Source organism: Clytia hemisphaerica, unplaced genomic scaffold (assembly GCF_902728285.1).
Source record: "Clytia hemisphaerica strain Z4C2 unplaced genomic scaffold, Clytia hemisphaerica genome assembly, whole genome shotgun sequence".
Taxonomy (NCBI): Eukaryota; Metazoa; Cnidaria; class Hydrozoa; order Leptothecata; family Clytiidae; genus Clytia; species Clytia hemisphaerica.
This window is the reverse complement of record NW_027104055.1, coordinates 14,518-30,587: the sequence shown is the minus strand read 5'-3', so window position 1 is coordinate 30,587 and position 16,070 is coordinate 14,518. Positions and strand designations below refer to the sequence as shown.

The window sequence follows — 16,070 nt, the reverse complement described above, 5'->3', positions numbered from 1 at the left end:
CAATTCATATGGTTATAGTTGTATGACGAGGACTGAATTATGATATTACAGTTTCAAATTAGCATATTATAAGCTAAAAAGTAGAACTACAACTAGTTCGCTAGAGATTCTGCTTTTGGTATTTCTATCCGAAGCTAACTCCTTAGTAATCTCCTCGTAGCATTCCCTTGCCCAACTCCATAATAAATAATGTCATTTATCTGCGCACTATATAATTTTGATTATTTAAGGGAACTATTTTTTGTGGGAACTAATTTTTGCGGTTCGTAGTTCAAGATTTAATATTTGCGGGAACTTAATTTTGCGGATTTCTCACTTGAAAGAAAATTAGAGCCGTACTGTGAATTATTCGACCTTGGTTTTTCGCATTTGAAAAATTTTGCGGGAACTTAATTTTACGGTTTGGGCCTAAATCCACAAAATTTCTCGCAAAAATTAGTTCCCTTAAGGTATATATGTATCCAAGGAAAAATAAAATGTCATTCTTTTACATTAAGACCAAAGTTTTTAGTTGTCAGGGCTGTAATCATACATTCTTTCCGCTGCAGCTGTTCAGAAATCCTTCCAAGGAGTCATCAAAAGCTTTCAACCATGGAGCGTACAAAGGAATAGCCATTGTTCCTGTTGCTGGTGATTTGAAGCAATGATCTCGGTATGATGATATGTCTGCTTGCTTGTTTCTCGCCCATTGTTGTAAGATTTTGGCACTCTCAGCGTTTATTTCTTGTGTTGTTGGGTAGTCAGTGTACTGAAAAAAGTATTCAAAATATGTTTTTACCAATATATTGTACCATGGAATTTTGTAAGAGATTGCAATGTGCTGTGACGAAGACCCTTTATCGGTAGAGGATCTTTTTCATGCTTCCTCTTTTCTAAGTTTCAGCTTAGCTCCGAATACACTTAATCATTTCACTAGTAAAAGGTTTGGGCTGGAATTCTGAATTTTTTTTAGTACATAACTCTTAATAATAACTATGGAACCCGCTTGGGGAACACACATTTGTTCGAGCTATAGGAAATTTCGTTATGGAGGAATGGAGATTGTTTTATGAGGAATTGTTACATGAAGAGACATTCGATTTATAGAGATTCGATTTAAAGAGTAAACTCTGCTGTAATTTCTGAAATCTAATGTTGACAACTAGCATCTACAGGGTTTTGTATAAATAAAATTTATCTTTGTTAAACTTACCGAAATGAGATCAGCAACGAAATCACGTTGAAAATTGATAGAATCAGGAACAGCCACATCTGTGAAATTTCTGTCATACCATTTCTTTATGTCTACATCTCGTTCTGATTTCTTCGGGAGAGGGATTTTACCAAGAACATAATCTCTCAGGAAGAAAGCTTCAGCATCAAACATCGTGAAAGTATACCATTGATTTTGCATGGACATAAACATCAAATTGGTATTATCATTGAAAATTGTTCCTTTGTAAAGTCTGTCTGGATAAATAAAGTTCAAGCTTTCAAATCGTAAGTGTTGAGGCAGAAAAGGGAAATAGTACTGATAGCCTGTACAAAAGATGATTGCGTCTGCTTCGTAGGTTGAGTTGTCGGAGAAGTGTACTGTTTTGCCGTCAATTTTTGTGAGAATTGGGCGTTCTTCTATACTCTCAGGCCATTCAAACCCGAGTGCTTTCGTTCGATATGAGATAACGACTTCTTTGGTTCCATATTTATGAAGTTGAAGAGCGATATCTTCTGCAGAGTAACTCGCACCCACCAAAACAACTTTCTGATCTTTATACGAAACTGCGTCTCGGAAATCGTGAGCGTGTAAAACGTGTCCAGGAAATGTATCCAAACCAGGGTATGAGGGGAAATGTGGAACCGAGAAATGACCAATAGCCACAATCACCTGTGAAAAATTTTCAGTAGATATCTTACGTTTGTTAAGCTCCTCGTAAGTGACTTCGAAACTTCCATCTTTGAGATCTTTGACACTACGAACGATGTGGTTTACTCGAACGTCAAATTTCTCCAATAGTTTGTTCTTTTTCACACGGCCCAGAAGGTAATCTCTCAAAACCACTCGAGGAGGGAACGAAGGGATAGGTTTTCCGAAATGTTCATCAAAAGAGTAATCTGCAAGCTCTAAACATTCTTTGGGTCCGTTGGACCATAGATAACGATATTGACTGTTGTGAAGTTGTTCGCCGAAACGATCAACTCCAGTTCTCCAAGTATAATTCCACAATCCTGCGACTTCATCCTGTTTCTCGAAAAGCACAATTTCAGGTATGTCATCTCCTTTCGCACGGGCGCTCTCGAAGGCGTTTAACAAGGCAAGGCCTGATGGACCTCCACCAATGATGCAAACTTTGTTCTTCTCTGCAGGCATTTTTGTCAGGAATTTGTACTCTACTGTCAAACCTTGTCTGTAAAGTGCACTTTCACCACGTGTTGCTCCAAATTTTATTTACAATCCTCTGGAATGCGACCACCTCCTTTTGTATAAACAAAAGACAATCTAGAAAACAATGAAAACGAATTAATATGTATTGTGTTTCTCAAGGATCTTGTCTATTTGTGATGGTTTGTCAGGGGGTAAGTGGTTATTGAACTGCTCCCGATTCATTTAATTGTGCAATGAAATTTAATTTAATTGACTTTTAATGGGTCAAAAGTCAAGTGATTAAAGAGTACATTAATTTCAAAAATTTAGATATGAAGTTGTTTACTTGTCAAAAATAACCTTCTCATGCAGTCTATTTTTAACCGTACGGTTATATGTCTCGGCTTGGTCGCAGGGAAAATTATATGAAGCGTAATATCAACAAACCATTGCAAAAGTGCATATACTTAAGCATGGAATTCCTAGTTAAGGGTAATTTAATAGTCTTTCAATTGACTTTTCCTATATGAAATCCAAAAGGATAGAAACTTCATATCTCAAAGTGCTTGATTATATTGACAGTGCTTTTCAAGGGTTTCATGTTTTGGGAATTTAAGGGCTCTGACCATAGTAAATGTTTAATATTTGCCACTTACAAAATATAAAGTTCTACTTGATGCAGCCCGGGGGGGGGGGGGTACTAGGTTTGCGAGGTGACGGGTATGTCCGAGCCGAAAATCGAAAATCGACCCTTTGAGAGACAAAATTTTGGTGATTTTGGGACCCTTTGAGAGACTTTTTCTTAAATTTTGGTCCATTTTTTCCAAATCTTGGTTTGATTTTCACCAATTTTTGGTCAAAATTTTTGGAAACCATGACCCTTTGAGAGAGAAATTTTTGATTTTCGTGATTTTGGGACCCTTTCAGAGACTAACTTTTGAATTTGTACCCCTTTGAGAGACTTTTGAGGAATGAGAAAAGGTACCCTTATGGCTCGCACATACCTGACACTCATTTTGCCTAAGTACCCCCCCCCCGGGATGCAGCCTACAAAACTGTGGCATGCCATACATATTCTGTTAATAGGCCAATTATCTGTGAGAATGAAGACTTTTGCGAAGAAGAGTGAGTACACGTTTTTTTTATATAAGGAACACGTTTATAAGGAACTCGAGGCTGAAAATGGTCCAAAAAATAAGGAATTATTTAGGAACTGCTCAGGCTGAGAATAAGAAAACAAGTTTTGAGGAACAGTAAGAGTTGGTTATCCAAATTTAGCAGCTATGTAAATAAGGAACTCGATAAGGAACTTTGAGGCTTAAATTCTCTGTAAAAATGAGGAACTCCAGGCTCAGAGCAGTGTTAAGGTTCCTTATAAAAAAAAAACGTGTATTTATCTAAACTTTAAAGAGTTTAGTTTCGGCGAAGAAAAAACATTTTGAAAGAAATTTTGCGGTAGATGGTGTATCTTTTATCGAACTAAAAGTAATTTTTCGGAAAATTTTTCTAAAAGCTTATTTGCTTCAAAATCTTGAAAATAGTGCTTTTTGACCAATTTTCCATCCCAATCTTTCAAAGATAAACAGCCATAACTTTTGATGCATTGATTTAGAAAATTTTTCCGAAAATTTTAAAACAGTTCAATTCTTTGCGGACAGTTTGAAAGAACTTCGAAACAAAAAGGTTAATTACCCATTAAAACTTAGCACTTTTTATAAAAGAAGGTGATGCAACATATTATTAACGTCTTTTTAAAGTTCATAACGTCATTTTTGCAAATAAATTCTTAATCATTCTTAAGGGATTTGATTAAAAAGCAATTTATAAAGGCAATTCTTTGTTGAAATTGTTAAAGAACCTAAAACATAACTTTAATGTGCAAATACTAAAATCAATTTTCCGACTATGGTCAGAGCCCTTAAGCCTGTCTTCAAATAATGAGTTTCAGCCCAAAAGATAGAATGAATATTCACGGCGATGAAGGGCTACAATATAACCTACGCATGCACATTTTTTTTATAAGAATATCCAAAATTTTTACAGCCTTCTGATGTTCTAAACTTTTTGATTTTTAAGCTTAAAAATTTTCTTAAAAACATCTTCTTATTTTCGCCATTTTTTGAGTATTTTTGTCCATTTTCTTAAGAAATTGGATGTTTTAGGGTCCGCGAAGCCTTAAAATGTTCTTATAGTATAGTTTGTTCTTATAAAAAAACGTGTAAGATATTTCCTACAAACTTTAACACCACCACTCCTTTCCCATATAGTATTATATCTACATTGCACCTTGTAACTTATGGTATGTCCAAAAAGGACACAAGTTTGGCGCAGACAATTCGGGGCCTTTGGCATAGTCATTTATACGTCAAAAGAAGTTTTTCCTTATAAGTAATAACACCAACATAGAATACAAACACTAAAATCTTCCAGCCCTCCCGCAAAAAAACCGCTAGATTACACCGCCAGGAGAGAGGAACCTTATAAAAAGAAAAACGAGAGAAAAAAAACAATAGAAAGGTAAGGAAAAATAAACAAAAAACAAACTTAATGAGCATTGTGAACAATCAAAATAACGGACCCTCGAATTGACCGGTATCTTGGATAAAGTTTACGGTTATACTTAATATATCATGATTTAGGTTGTTACTAAAATTCGAATCCCCAAAGAGAAGTATTCTGGAAAGTCTTCTTGGGTTTAATGGTAGCAAGCATATGTCAAGTTGAAGAAGGCTGTCAAACATTACATGTCTATCATCGGGGAAATCAGAGCAATGCATCAGAAAATGCTGTTTAGTTTCGATAGAGTCATTTCGACAGTTGCAAAAAGGATCAACTGTGTCTGCAAAACTGTGTTTGAATTTATGTATTCCCGAAGATGACTGAAGTCGACCCTTAAACGGTTATGTAAAACCACACCTCTATTGTCATCAAGTCTGAAAACCGAATTGTCATTGAGTTTTAATAATCTGAGTATCGCGGTTTTGAAAAGAGAGATTGAAGGAAAATTTCGTATGTTCTCGTCTAGGCTATTCCACTCACTGATACAAAAAGGAAAAAAGGAAGCACGATATCGTTCGGTTCGACAAAAGTGGCACAAAAGGATGTCTAATCCACCAGCATCCTCATCTTCATCTTCATCAACCCCCCTCTTAGGAGGAAGGATATTAGAAAGATATGTTTAATTATCTTATAGAAGAAAATAAGTCTGCGGCTAAGTCGCCTGTCCGCTAGACTTTCAAGACCTAGCTCAAGATAAATTTTTTCTCTAGATGTCCCTCTGAAACATCCAGTTATCGCAAGACAGGCATTGTATTGAATTGATTCGAATTTTTCAGAGAAAGTGGAATTACCGGGACGATCGTATACTACATCTCCGTAATCAAGATGATGTCTTACATGGGCTTTGTAAATAGTGAGAAGTGAATCCCTGGGAAGGAATTTGCGAAGCCGGTTGATGAGACCAATACCTCGATTGGCTTTTTTAATTTTTTCATCAAGATGACGATCAAAGGCTAACTTTTGATCAAGAATGAGACCAAGATGTTTTTGATGATCTTGAACCGAAATGGGTAAATTGTTGAATGTAATTACTGGAGGATCTAGGTTTACCCTCCTTGTGAAGTAGACTTCAACGGCCTGTTTAGAAGGATCATGGTTGAAGGACATCTTCCATTGATGAGCCCACTCATTTATCTTCTGCAAGGCACTGTTCAGTTCTTGAGAACAGCGAATCTGATCAAGAATCAAGGAAAATAAAGAAGAGTCATCAGCAAATATTTTGATCAAGGAAATTATATCTTCGGGGAGATCGTTTATATATATACCAGGAAAAAGAGGGGTCCCAGAATGGAACCCTGAGGGACACCTGCTGAAATCGGGGTCCATTCAGAGGATTGACCATCAAGAACTACCCTCTGTGACCTTCCAAATAGAAAATTTTGGATTAAAAGAAGGAAAGAGCCAGAAACCCCATATGGCTTAAGTTTGAAAAGAAGGCCTTCGTGCCAAACTCGGTCAAAGGCCTTGGAAATGTCTAAAAAGACACCTCGGGTGTCTAAGGGTGGGTTTACATCAAATCTTTTGACGATATCATTCGTTATGGTTAACAGCTGAGATACACAAGATTCTCCTTTACGAAAACCTGACTGGGAATTTGTGAAGAGTTGATTTTCTTCGAAATAGCTGTAGGCGGAGTCAAAGATGCATTTTTCATAAATTTTACCAAGAATAGGCAAAAGAGACACTGGTCTATAATTTTTAACTACGCTTTTGTCCCCCTTTGTTTTTGTATACTGGGACAATGTTCACTTTCTTCCATTTATCAGGAAAAATACAAGACTCAAGAGAGATAGATAGATACATGTTTTTTTTTATAAGCATAACACTTATAAGCATATGAAGGCTCAGATTTGCAGAATTACTAAGTTGTAAGTTAGTAAGTTAGTAAGTTGTCATTTTTTATCTGTTTAAAAAAGTTTGGTAGAGGTCAAGTAAAAAATAAGAAATTCCACGGCTAGCTACATTCCACTGCTCCCAAAATCTGAACAAATTTTTACAAAATTTCTGAAATTTCATTAAAAACTTGGCTCGGGGTGAATCATAAGCATAATTCTTAAGCATATAATAAGCATAAACTATGCCTGGATGCTTTGAGAACTTAAACATACACGAGCCTGACCAAAGGGCATACACTTGCTTATCAAGAAAAAACATGTAGATCTTCATAAGAGGCTTAACCAAGGATTTATCGCAAATTTTTATCATCTGGATGGATAAGTCATCCCAACCATGAGCTTTGTTTATATCGAGCGCACGGATCAAGGCTAATATTTTTTATATTCATCTAGAGGAATATCGTCTAATCTATGGTTAGTTTTAAAGTTTTCTTGTGGTAGCACACTATCAGTGTTTATCAAGGAACACTGATTGGCAAAAAATGTATTAAATATATTTGCTTTCTTCGGGACATCAGCAACAAGATTGTTTGCTGGTATCTCGAATAGGTGGAATTCTTGGTTTCTTCCTCTTATGAAGAAATTGATTTAGAATAGACCAATATTTCTTTGATCCTATATTAGGATCATTAAGGTTTTTAGCTAGACGGGAATAATAATTTTTAAGGTCCTCTGTGACCTTCCAAATAGAAAATTTTGGATTAAAAGAAGGAAAGAGCCAGAAACCCCATATGACTTAAGCTTGAAAAGAAGGCCTTCGTGCCAAACTCGGTCAAAGGCCTTGGAAATGTCTAAAAAGACACCTCGGGTGTCTAAGGGTGGGTTTACATCAAATCTTTTGACGATATCATTCGTTATGGTTAACAGCTGAGATACACAAGATTCTCCTTTACGAAAACCTGACTGGGAATTTGTGAAGAGTTGATTTTCTTCGAAATAGCTGTAGGCGGAGTCAAAGATGCATTTTTCATAAATTTTACCAAGAATAGGCAAAAGAGACACTGGTCTATAATTTTTAACTACGCTTTTGTCCCCCTTTGTTTTTGTATACTGGGACAATGTTCACTTTCTTCCATTTATCAGGAAAAATACAAGACTCAAGAGAGATAGATAGATACATGTTTTTTTTTATAAGCATAACACTTATAAGCATATGAAGGCTCAGATTTGCAGAATTACTAAGTTGTAAGTTAGTAAGTTAGTAAGTTGTCATTTTTTATCTGTTTAAAAAAGTTTGGTAGAGGTCAAGGATTTATCGCAAATTTTTATCATCTGGATGGATAAGTCATCCCAACCATGAGCTTTGTTTATATCGAGCGCACGGATCAAGGCTAATATTTTTTATATTCATCTAGAGGAATATCGTCTAATCTATGGTTAGTTTTAAAGTTTTCTTGTGGTAGCACACTATCAGTGTTTATCAAGGAACACTGATTGGCAAAAAATGTATTAAATGTATTTGCTTTCTTCGGGACATCAGCAACAAGATTGTTTGCTGGTATCTCGAATAGGTGGAATTCTTGGTTTCTTCCTCTTATGAAGAAATTGATTTAGAATAGACCAATATTTCTTTGATCCTATATTAGGATCATCAAGGTTTTTAGCTAGACGGGAATAATAATTTTGCTTTGCATCCCTAGCCCTTCTACATCTAGATTAACTTTGGGAAAGAAGCTCAAGATCTTCATGTCTCCTCCAATTTTTGACGTAACGCTCGTAGATTTTAGATTTATCACGAAGAACTCTCTTTACCGCAGCCGTCATCCACGCCGCATCTTTGTTCCTGACTGATATAATTTTGTTTGGCACAAAGCTCGAAAGGATGTTTGTTATAGTATCAGAGAGAAGGGAAACCTGCTGATCGACATCGAGCCCTTTAAAACTCACATCCCAGTCAACCAGGTCCACTGCCCTTCGAATAAGACCTGAGTTTGCTCTAGAAAAATCCCATATTTTGCGCTCGTAAGTAGGTGCAAGGGCGATCTTGAAATTGATCTTACAGAAGATTATTTGATGGTGATATTTAGGGTGCAAGGAGTATGCCAGAATCCGTGACCAAATGATCTTCTGATGAAAAGATTAGGTCGATGCAAGAAGATGAGTTATCAGGTAAATGTTCGTCTAAATTAGTAAAGTTAGGTCTTGGCTGGAGACCTAAGTGGTCTCGATAGTAAACACAAGACTCCACCTCTCTCAGAGAGGTAGTCGCATCTTTCGATCGTTGAGTGTTCAATAGCTAACCTCGGATCGTCGTCACTTATTTCAGAATTTAAAAAGGTTTCTCCTAAACACGCGATATCAAATTTATGAATACTGTGAAACACAGAAAGTTGTTTTATTTTGATAAATTTATCAACCCAAACACTATTCAGATTCCAGGACAAACATTCAGTGTGGTTTACTTCCCCGGCCCAGGGTTTACTTCAATATATCCGGATAAAAAAAGGCAGAAAATTATAAAAGATGCACGATTTAGGCTACAGAATTTTAGAGAAGAATCTAGGTTGCCACGGAACTTCAAACTTAAAGTATCGAAAAATTCGATGCATGCTCTATGCTGACTTACCCCCACGACAAACAACCATGTTCAACAACCATTAAACCTGACATGATATTCCTTGCAATGCTCTTGGTGCAAAAAATGAAACCAAAAAATGTAAAGACACAAAAATAGATTAATGAAAAAACTGTAATAAAACAGCAAACGCTATTAAAAAGAAATTTCAATACACTCGTCATGAGTATAATGACACCAAGGATTCTGAATAGAAGCATTCAGAAGTCGTTATTGATAATCATCTAGTAGTGGATTTGAGACAAAAGACAGAAAATATCAAATTTATCTCAATCTGAACTGCACAAACTTTCTGTGTGAAGTTTTGTATATTACTGTAATAAGGAAAAGCAAACTTCGAAAAAGCATCTCTAAGACTCTAAGGTCGTCTTCGTGAAAGATGTCAGTGTACGTGTTTGCGTTGAGTTTTTTATCCTAACCATACCATTTTTTGTAACCACATTCGCGATCAGTCCCTGTTTTTTTTAACATGCCACAACGACCACGTAATGCTTTATTATTACGTGTGCACAATGACTCGTTGATGAAAATATTATCTTGTAAGTTCTTTTTCGCTTGAAGAATTTTCGCAACTATTTTCCTGTTAGAAAGTTTTACAATAATATCTTTTTTCCTGCCATACCTGTGACAGGCTTGAATATCTCTTTCCATGTTAACATTAATATTAATTTCCCCTAGCAATTCACAAACTTTCCCTTCCAGTTCTCCATCATCAATCTCATTGTCTAGCCCACTAATGTCCAATTCCCACAGACCTCGGATTTCTCCTTTCTATCTAAGAATCAAGGACCAAATTCAAAGAAAGAGGAGGTGGTATTTCCCCAGAAGCATATCGGCACTTAACTAAAAAAACTTAAAAACAGATGACTTTTTCCAGAAATCACGATTTAACCCTTTAAGTGCCAATGTCGAGTATATCTGACATGGGCTTTATATGGGCCGCAATCCTGTAATGTCCATCATTGTGAGTTAGAAATCGTCATTTTTGGTCTAACTCGTAGGATTTAGATTGGGCTTCATGGTCAAGCAAAAAAAAATCAAAAGTGAGTCTTTCCAGCGAGATTTGACAAAAATCCACTTTTTGAGATTTGACCATTTTTGGTCAACGAGTGATCCAAGAACCTCCAAATTTGGCCCCGTTTTACTTCTTTCCTCTATATAGCGCATCGATTTGAAGTTTTACCACTGGGCGCCTTTCCGTCATTCAGTCAGGTCTGCGCAGCGCTTGCTTTAATTCCCCTAACCTACCCCCCCCCCTAGCTACCGTCCACCCCGCCCTTCCTAGATCGGGCCCAAAAGAAAGAGGAGACTCTAAGCTATCCAACGAGCTATGAGCGAGCTTCTAACCCATCTAAATCCGGAGATATCAGCCTTTTAAGTTTGAACTGGTGATTTCCTTTAAAAACTTAGGAAAAAAGGACCGTGGTACTTAAAGAGGTCCCCCCAGTCACCTTTCAAATCACGCAAAGAAATTTCAAATTACGTTATCACGAGTTAAATTTTTTTTCTAACACGATCATGTTCATCACGTTAATTCCTCCGATCACGCAATCACGCACTTTAAGATCTTCAATTATGAAATCACGAACTTGAAAAAACGCCAATCACACCATCACGAAAACCGCTGGGGGCCTCCTTGAAGGGTTAAACTTAGAATAGATGTAAATATTCAGGAAACCTAAATCTTTACAAGAACAGATAAGTTTATCCAGGAGTCTGGCAATAAAAAACAGATAAATTTTCCAGGGTAAGTTACTATTCAGAATAGACGATAACTTGTAATTTCTAGCCGTTGGCTGCTCTTGCTTAGTGATATCAATCGTTTTTTTAGTGCTATAGATTAAACCATCTCAAATATGGTCTAATTAGATGTCTTCTTAAAAAAGGTCGAAGAGAAAAACTCATTGAACCTTCAATCTTCAATATGAGACAAAAAAGGCCTGAATTCATTTCCGTCAATATCGAGTGGATTTGGCTTCTGAACTTGTCACCCAAACTCTCCAAATCCAATAAAAACAACATTGGCTCTGGGAAAAAATGGGTTTCCAGAGCTTAGTTTGAAATTTTCATGCATTTTTGAAAAGTCTACAACCTTTTGTCCGTGATTGCAGCCACTTGCGACATTTTTGGATGTGATACAGCAGACCAAGGGTGGAGTACACGAGTTTTTGGAAAGGTCCGACTTTTCTCCAGGTTTTTTCTAACCTTCCATCTATTTGAGAAATAAACTTAGTTTAAAATTATTAGAATTTTGAGTTTTTTTTCACATATTCACTGTGTTTTCCTTTCATAGTTCACATCATAGGTTTTATTTTCCCTTTCAATAATATCGCTCATCTTGACAATAAGTGCCTAGTTTATACGCAGATGAATATACAGTGATACTAAATTTTCTTTGATATGTTGATTATTCTAACTCAAAATATAACGTTTAAATCGACCCTATCAACAGCTCACCAAAAATAGAGTGTCAGACCTTCATTATGTCACGTAAGACAATCTTTGAGTGTTTGTTATAACTCTTCAACTCTACCCCGGATGACAAAAACATTGAAAGTTTCTGCTATTTTACATAACATTCGTCGTAGTCAAAACACTGACTTTTTCTTCATACACTTGTTCAAAAACAAGGTTTAACGTGTCAAAGGGTGGAAGTAAACGTCTTGCACAGTACTATTTGAAAGAGGATGTTTTATTTTGCAATTGGATTACTATTTTTGGGGTACGGTCAAGGACAGCCTCCTCCAAGTATGCTTCTTTTTTTTTACTCTCGACTCCATTCGGTTAGTTTAGAAATTCAGATTAAATTCTCATGACAAGTTAAGACTTACGCAAAATTGTCAACGTTATTATATTGATTCCCCTGAGAGGTTTCTGTATGATAACAACACTGGTTGCACCATTGAGTTTTAACCCCGAAAAGCTAGAGTAGAATCTCTAACCTTTCCCAGACAAGAAAAAATTGAAGTCACTCATTTCCCATCCAGAACGTAATCATGACAACGGATTGTATCTAGCGGCTCCTTTGTTTTTGAGGACTGCATTTTTTTAAATCTAACGATAGATTTTCGTTTCAACTCAACGTTTGTGTAAAAACCACGCGCGGAAGTTCTGGATGAGTAATAAGTAGCTTAATTTCCCATCCAGGAGTCTCGGGTCTGGCCCTTCGGCCTTGGAAGTCAATGGCGTGCATGCTAAGAATAGACTTTAGAATTTTTCTCAACAAGAGCTCGAATTTATGGATAAGAGTTCGTTGGATTAGGTTAACAGTCTTTTCATCAGGTCCTAAACATTTCGTATAAGTTGTCTTCGAATAATCCTTAGTTAAATCGAGGTATCCTCATCGTATCGTATTCAAGCCTAAGTATATGTTTTCTTGTTTCAGTTCTCCAAATCTAAACTTTAATGAAATAATATATACTATTTTTACAGGTGTTAGCTTGCTGAAGGGTATTTGTATTTTACAAGAATCCAAAACGATCGCCGGGACAATTCACCTCTCAGAACAACCTGGTCAAAATCTTAAACTGACTGGTCAAATTAAGGGTATTTCCGCTGGTTTCCATGGTTTCCATATTCACCATTATGGAGATTTGACGAATGGTTGTAAAAGTACCGGAGGTCATTTCAATCCTTCTGGCGTTTTCCACGGTGGGAAATTTGCCCAAAACCGCCACGTTGGAGATCTGGGTAACATTTTTGTGAACCAATCAGAAGTTTACGATCTTGACATGACTGATGGTTTAGCCAAGCTATCTGGAAAGCACAGTGTTTACGGCCGCGCGATTGTCATCCATGCAGGGAGAGACGACAATGGGAGAGGTGGGAATGAGGGAAGTTTGAAGACAGGTAATGCAGGTGGACGATTGGCGTGTTGCATCATCGCGCATGCAAAGTGAATGATAAATTTTGTAAAGCTTAAAAATTGACATTATTTTCTTTTTATGAATGGCAAAATTAGGAACACTAGGCTAGGCATCAAGGCATTTAGAAGAAACTTGAACAAATGAAGACCAATCTACAGGTCTTGTATAAGTTTCACACTTTCATATTGTAAAAAGTAGGTCATGTAAAACTTCATGTGTAATACTTTTGATAGCACCCATTTTATGTGTTGAGAAATATAAAAAAGAAATATATTTTCGACATATCTTAAATTGACCGACTTTTACCTCTCCCAAATTTGCTAATATAGTGTTTTATATCAATGAACTGTTTAAAAAAAAAAGAAAAACGAAGAATACATATCTATGTGATTTCGGATTAAAAACCTTCATTCCAATGTTAAACTCCAAAATGGGGAGACAATTGACATTTATATGCCTTTTCGCAATTTTTCTTGCATCGTTTGGAGAATATGTTCTTGGAGAAGAAATCTCTTGTGAGAAATGCAAACACCTTGCACAAAAATATCGTAACTGTATCACAAGTAATTACGATGGAAGAGAATTTCCAACAGAGCTTATGGCATTAATCGAAAAGCCTTGGAAATGTGACCCGAACACTAAAGTAAGGCTTAACTGCAAAGTCCAATGTCAAGATTTCCTTAAATGCTATTCAAACCTGAATGAAAAATGTTCTTATGCGAATGAAAGCGGTACTCCAACACTAAGTCCAAAAGTCGAATATTGTAAGACGAGTTCAATCAAAAAATGTGAAGAAACCATGCCTGAGAATTCTACCATTGAAAAATTCAGCTTATGCGTGGTTATGGGACACATTCGATTCTGTTTGCAGAAGAAAGCACATCAACGAACTGCTGGGTCATTTTGTGAGGACGTTTACCAAAAAGCCGAAGTATGTTTTGGTGGTTCTTGTATTGACATTGAATTCCCTGTAACAGTTTGTACATAATCGTAAAGTTAATATCAGGCCCGGCGGAAGCGGGGAGACTGGGGAAGTCTTCCCTCTTTTGAGCAAATGAGATTTTTTCTCAAATGGTTCCAAGCACTAAATTTTATCCTATTTGGGCCTTTAGCCTCCCCACACTTTAACGGTCGTTCCGCTGGGCCTGAATACTGCTCATGTATTGAGTTTATTCACCTTGTAAGATTGAAACGTTTTATTTAAACTTTCTAACAAATGTTCGGAAACGGTTGTAATTTTTTAATAATTTTAAACATACAGTAGAGTCTCTCTAATTCGAACCTCTATAAATTGAATTCTTCTCAACTTGGACAAGTTTTCTCGTCCCTTCAGCCCAGCTAACAATGCCTTATAAACCTTACCCCATAACTCGAAGTTTCCTTACCTCGAACAAATTTGTGCGCTCCCCGTGCGTGTTCGACTTACAGAGACTCAACTGTACTACAGTAAATTTGTGTAAATTTCTTTTATTATCTACAATCATGATCAAAATCTATTGGGAATTTAGCTTATTTCTTTGTTTTTCGAAATTTGGAGTTCGGGCGAGAAAGTCGATTTTGGGCCATCTCTTAAATGTAATCGGATATTTCAAATTGGCACGGATTTATAGATTTTCAGGCTATCTTGTGAGCCATATTGGCCCATTTTTTAACTTTTGGATCCTAAGATTCTCTGGTTCTAAGTCTTAAGCCTCGTGTTAAAACTCAGAGTTAAAACTCTACACTTCCAACCTATGTTAGAGTGCTTCCAAATCGATTGTGGCTATAAGATTTCGTGGGAATTTCCCTTTTCTCTCTCAAATATTGCGACCATGATTGTAAATCTATCTCTTTCTTTGCATTGAAATGTGGTTCTATTACTCTTTATAACGGTTACAAGCGGGCCCCAGGACAACAAAAATATATTCTTCATTACAATCTCGTTGATTCCTCTGTAGGAAGGATTAGAGTTTAGTAATTCTTTTCCAATAGGATGAATTGTTGAAGCAATTTCAACAGGGGTCTTGTTTTGCATACATCTTGCAGTTGCGTGGGTGGACGGCACCTGTGTATGGGTATTAATAGAGTATTTATTTTGAATTGTAGTTTGTACTGAAAAAAGATACCACTCAATCCAAAAAACGTCCGACGTGTAAAGTGTTTTGTAGCCTTAAGGGCTCTGACCATAGTCCAAAAATTGATTTTGGTATTTGAACATAAAAGTTATATTTCAGGTTCCTTAACACTTTTAACAAAGAATTGCCTTTATAAATTGCTTTTTAATCGAATCCCTTAAGAGTAATTAAAAATTTAATAGCAAAAATGACGTTATGAACTTTAAAAAGATGTTGATAATATGTTGCATCACCCTCTTTTACAAAAAGTGTTTAGTTTTAATGGGTAATTAACTTTTTTGTTTCAAAATTTCTTTACACTGTCCGCAAAGAATTGAACTATTTTAAATTTTGCGGAAAATTTTTCTAAAAAGATGTGTCAAAAGTTATGACTGTTTTTTTAAGCCAAATCCAGATGAAAAATTGATGAAAAACCACTAATTTGAAGATTTCGAGACAAAGAAGCATTTACAATAATTTTCCGCAAAGATTTTTATTGTTCGGTAAAAGATACACCATCTACTGCGAAAATTTTTTCAAAATGTTTTTTCTTCGCCGAAACTAAGCTCTTCAAAGTTGAAATACTCTTCCTCGCAAAAGTCTTCATTTTCTTCCTCATCAAAAATTTTCAATGCAGTTTTTGAATTTTCAGATTCAGGAATAGTTTGTCTAACAGAAAATGTATAACATGCTATAGTTTTGTTGGTTACATCAGTCAGAAAACACAATTTAAACACGGCA

General features: G+C 36.1%; 2 protein-coding genes across 2 annotated transcripts; one reads left to right on the top strand and one right to left on the bottom strand.

The window, feature by feature from the left end:
* Positions 1–7: 7 nt before the first annotated feature.
* Positions 8–9,381, bottom strand: LOC136812167 (trimethylamine monooxygenase-like). The gene is made up of 3 exons (XM_067068644.1): positions 9,362–9,381; positions 1,193–2,476; positions 8–748 (listed from the first exon to the last, which is right to left on the bottom strand). The coding sequence occupies exons 2-3, from the start codon at positions 2,345–2,347 to the stop codon at positions 527–529; spliced, it is 1,377 nt and encodes a 458-aa protein (XP_066924745.1). The 5' UTR covers positions 2,348–2,476; positions 9,362–9,381; the 3' UTR covers positions 8–526.
* Positions 9,382–11,938: 2,557 nt separating this feature from the next.
* Positions 11,939–13,516, top strand: LOC136812153 (superoxide dismutase [Cu-Zn]-like). The gene is made up of 2 exons (XM_067068622.1): positions 11,939–12,118; positions 12,803–13,516. Exons 1-2 carry the CDS (start codon positions 12,058–12,060, stop codon positions 13,267–13,269), a joined length of 528 nt encoding a protein of 175 aa, XP_066924723.1. The 5' UTR covers positions 11,939–12,057; the 3' UTR covers positions 13,270–13,516.
* The last annotated feature ends 2,554 nt before the right edge of the window (positions 13,517–16,070 follow it).

Coding starts and splice junctions, on each gene's coding strand:
- LOC136812153 (XM_067068622.1), top strand. CDS start 12,058: ATGTTTTATTTTGCAATTGGATTACTATTTTTGGGGTACGGTCAAGGA. Junction 12,119..12,802: donor TCAAGGACAGCCTCCTCCAA/GTATGCTTCTTT, acceptor CTATTTTTACAG/GTGTTAGCTTGCTGAAGGGT.
- LOC136812167 (XM_067068644.1), bottom strand. CDS start 2,347: ATGCCTGCAGAGAAGAACAAAGTTTGCATCATTGGTGGAGGTCCATCA. Junction 749..1,192: donor TCGTTGCTGATCTCATTTCG/GTAAGTTTAACA, acceptor TACTTTTTTCAG/TACACTGACTACCCAACAAC.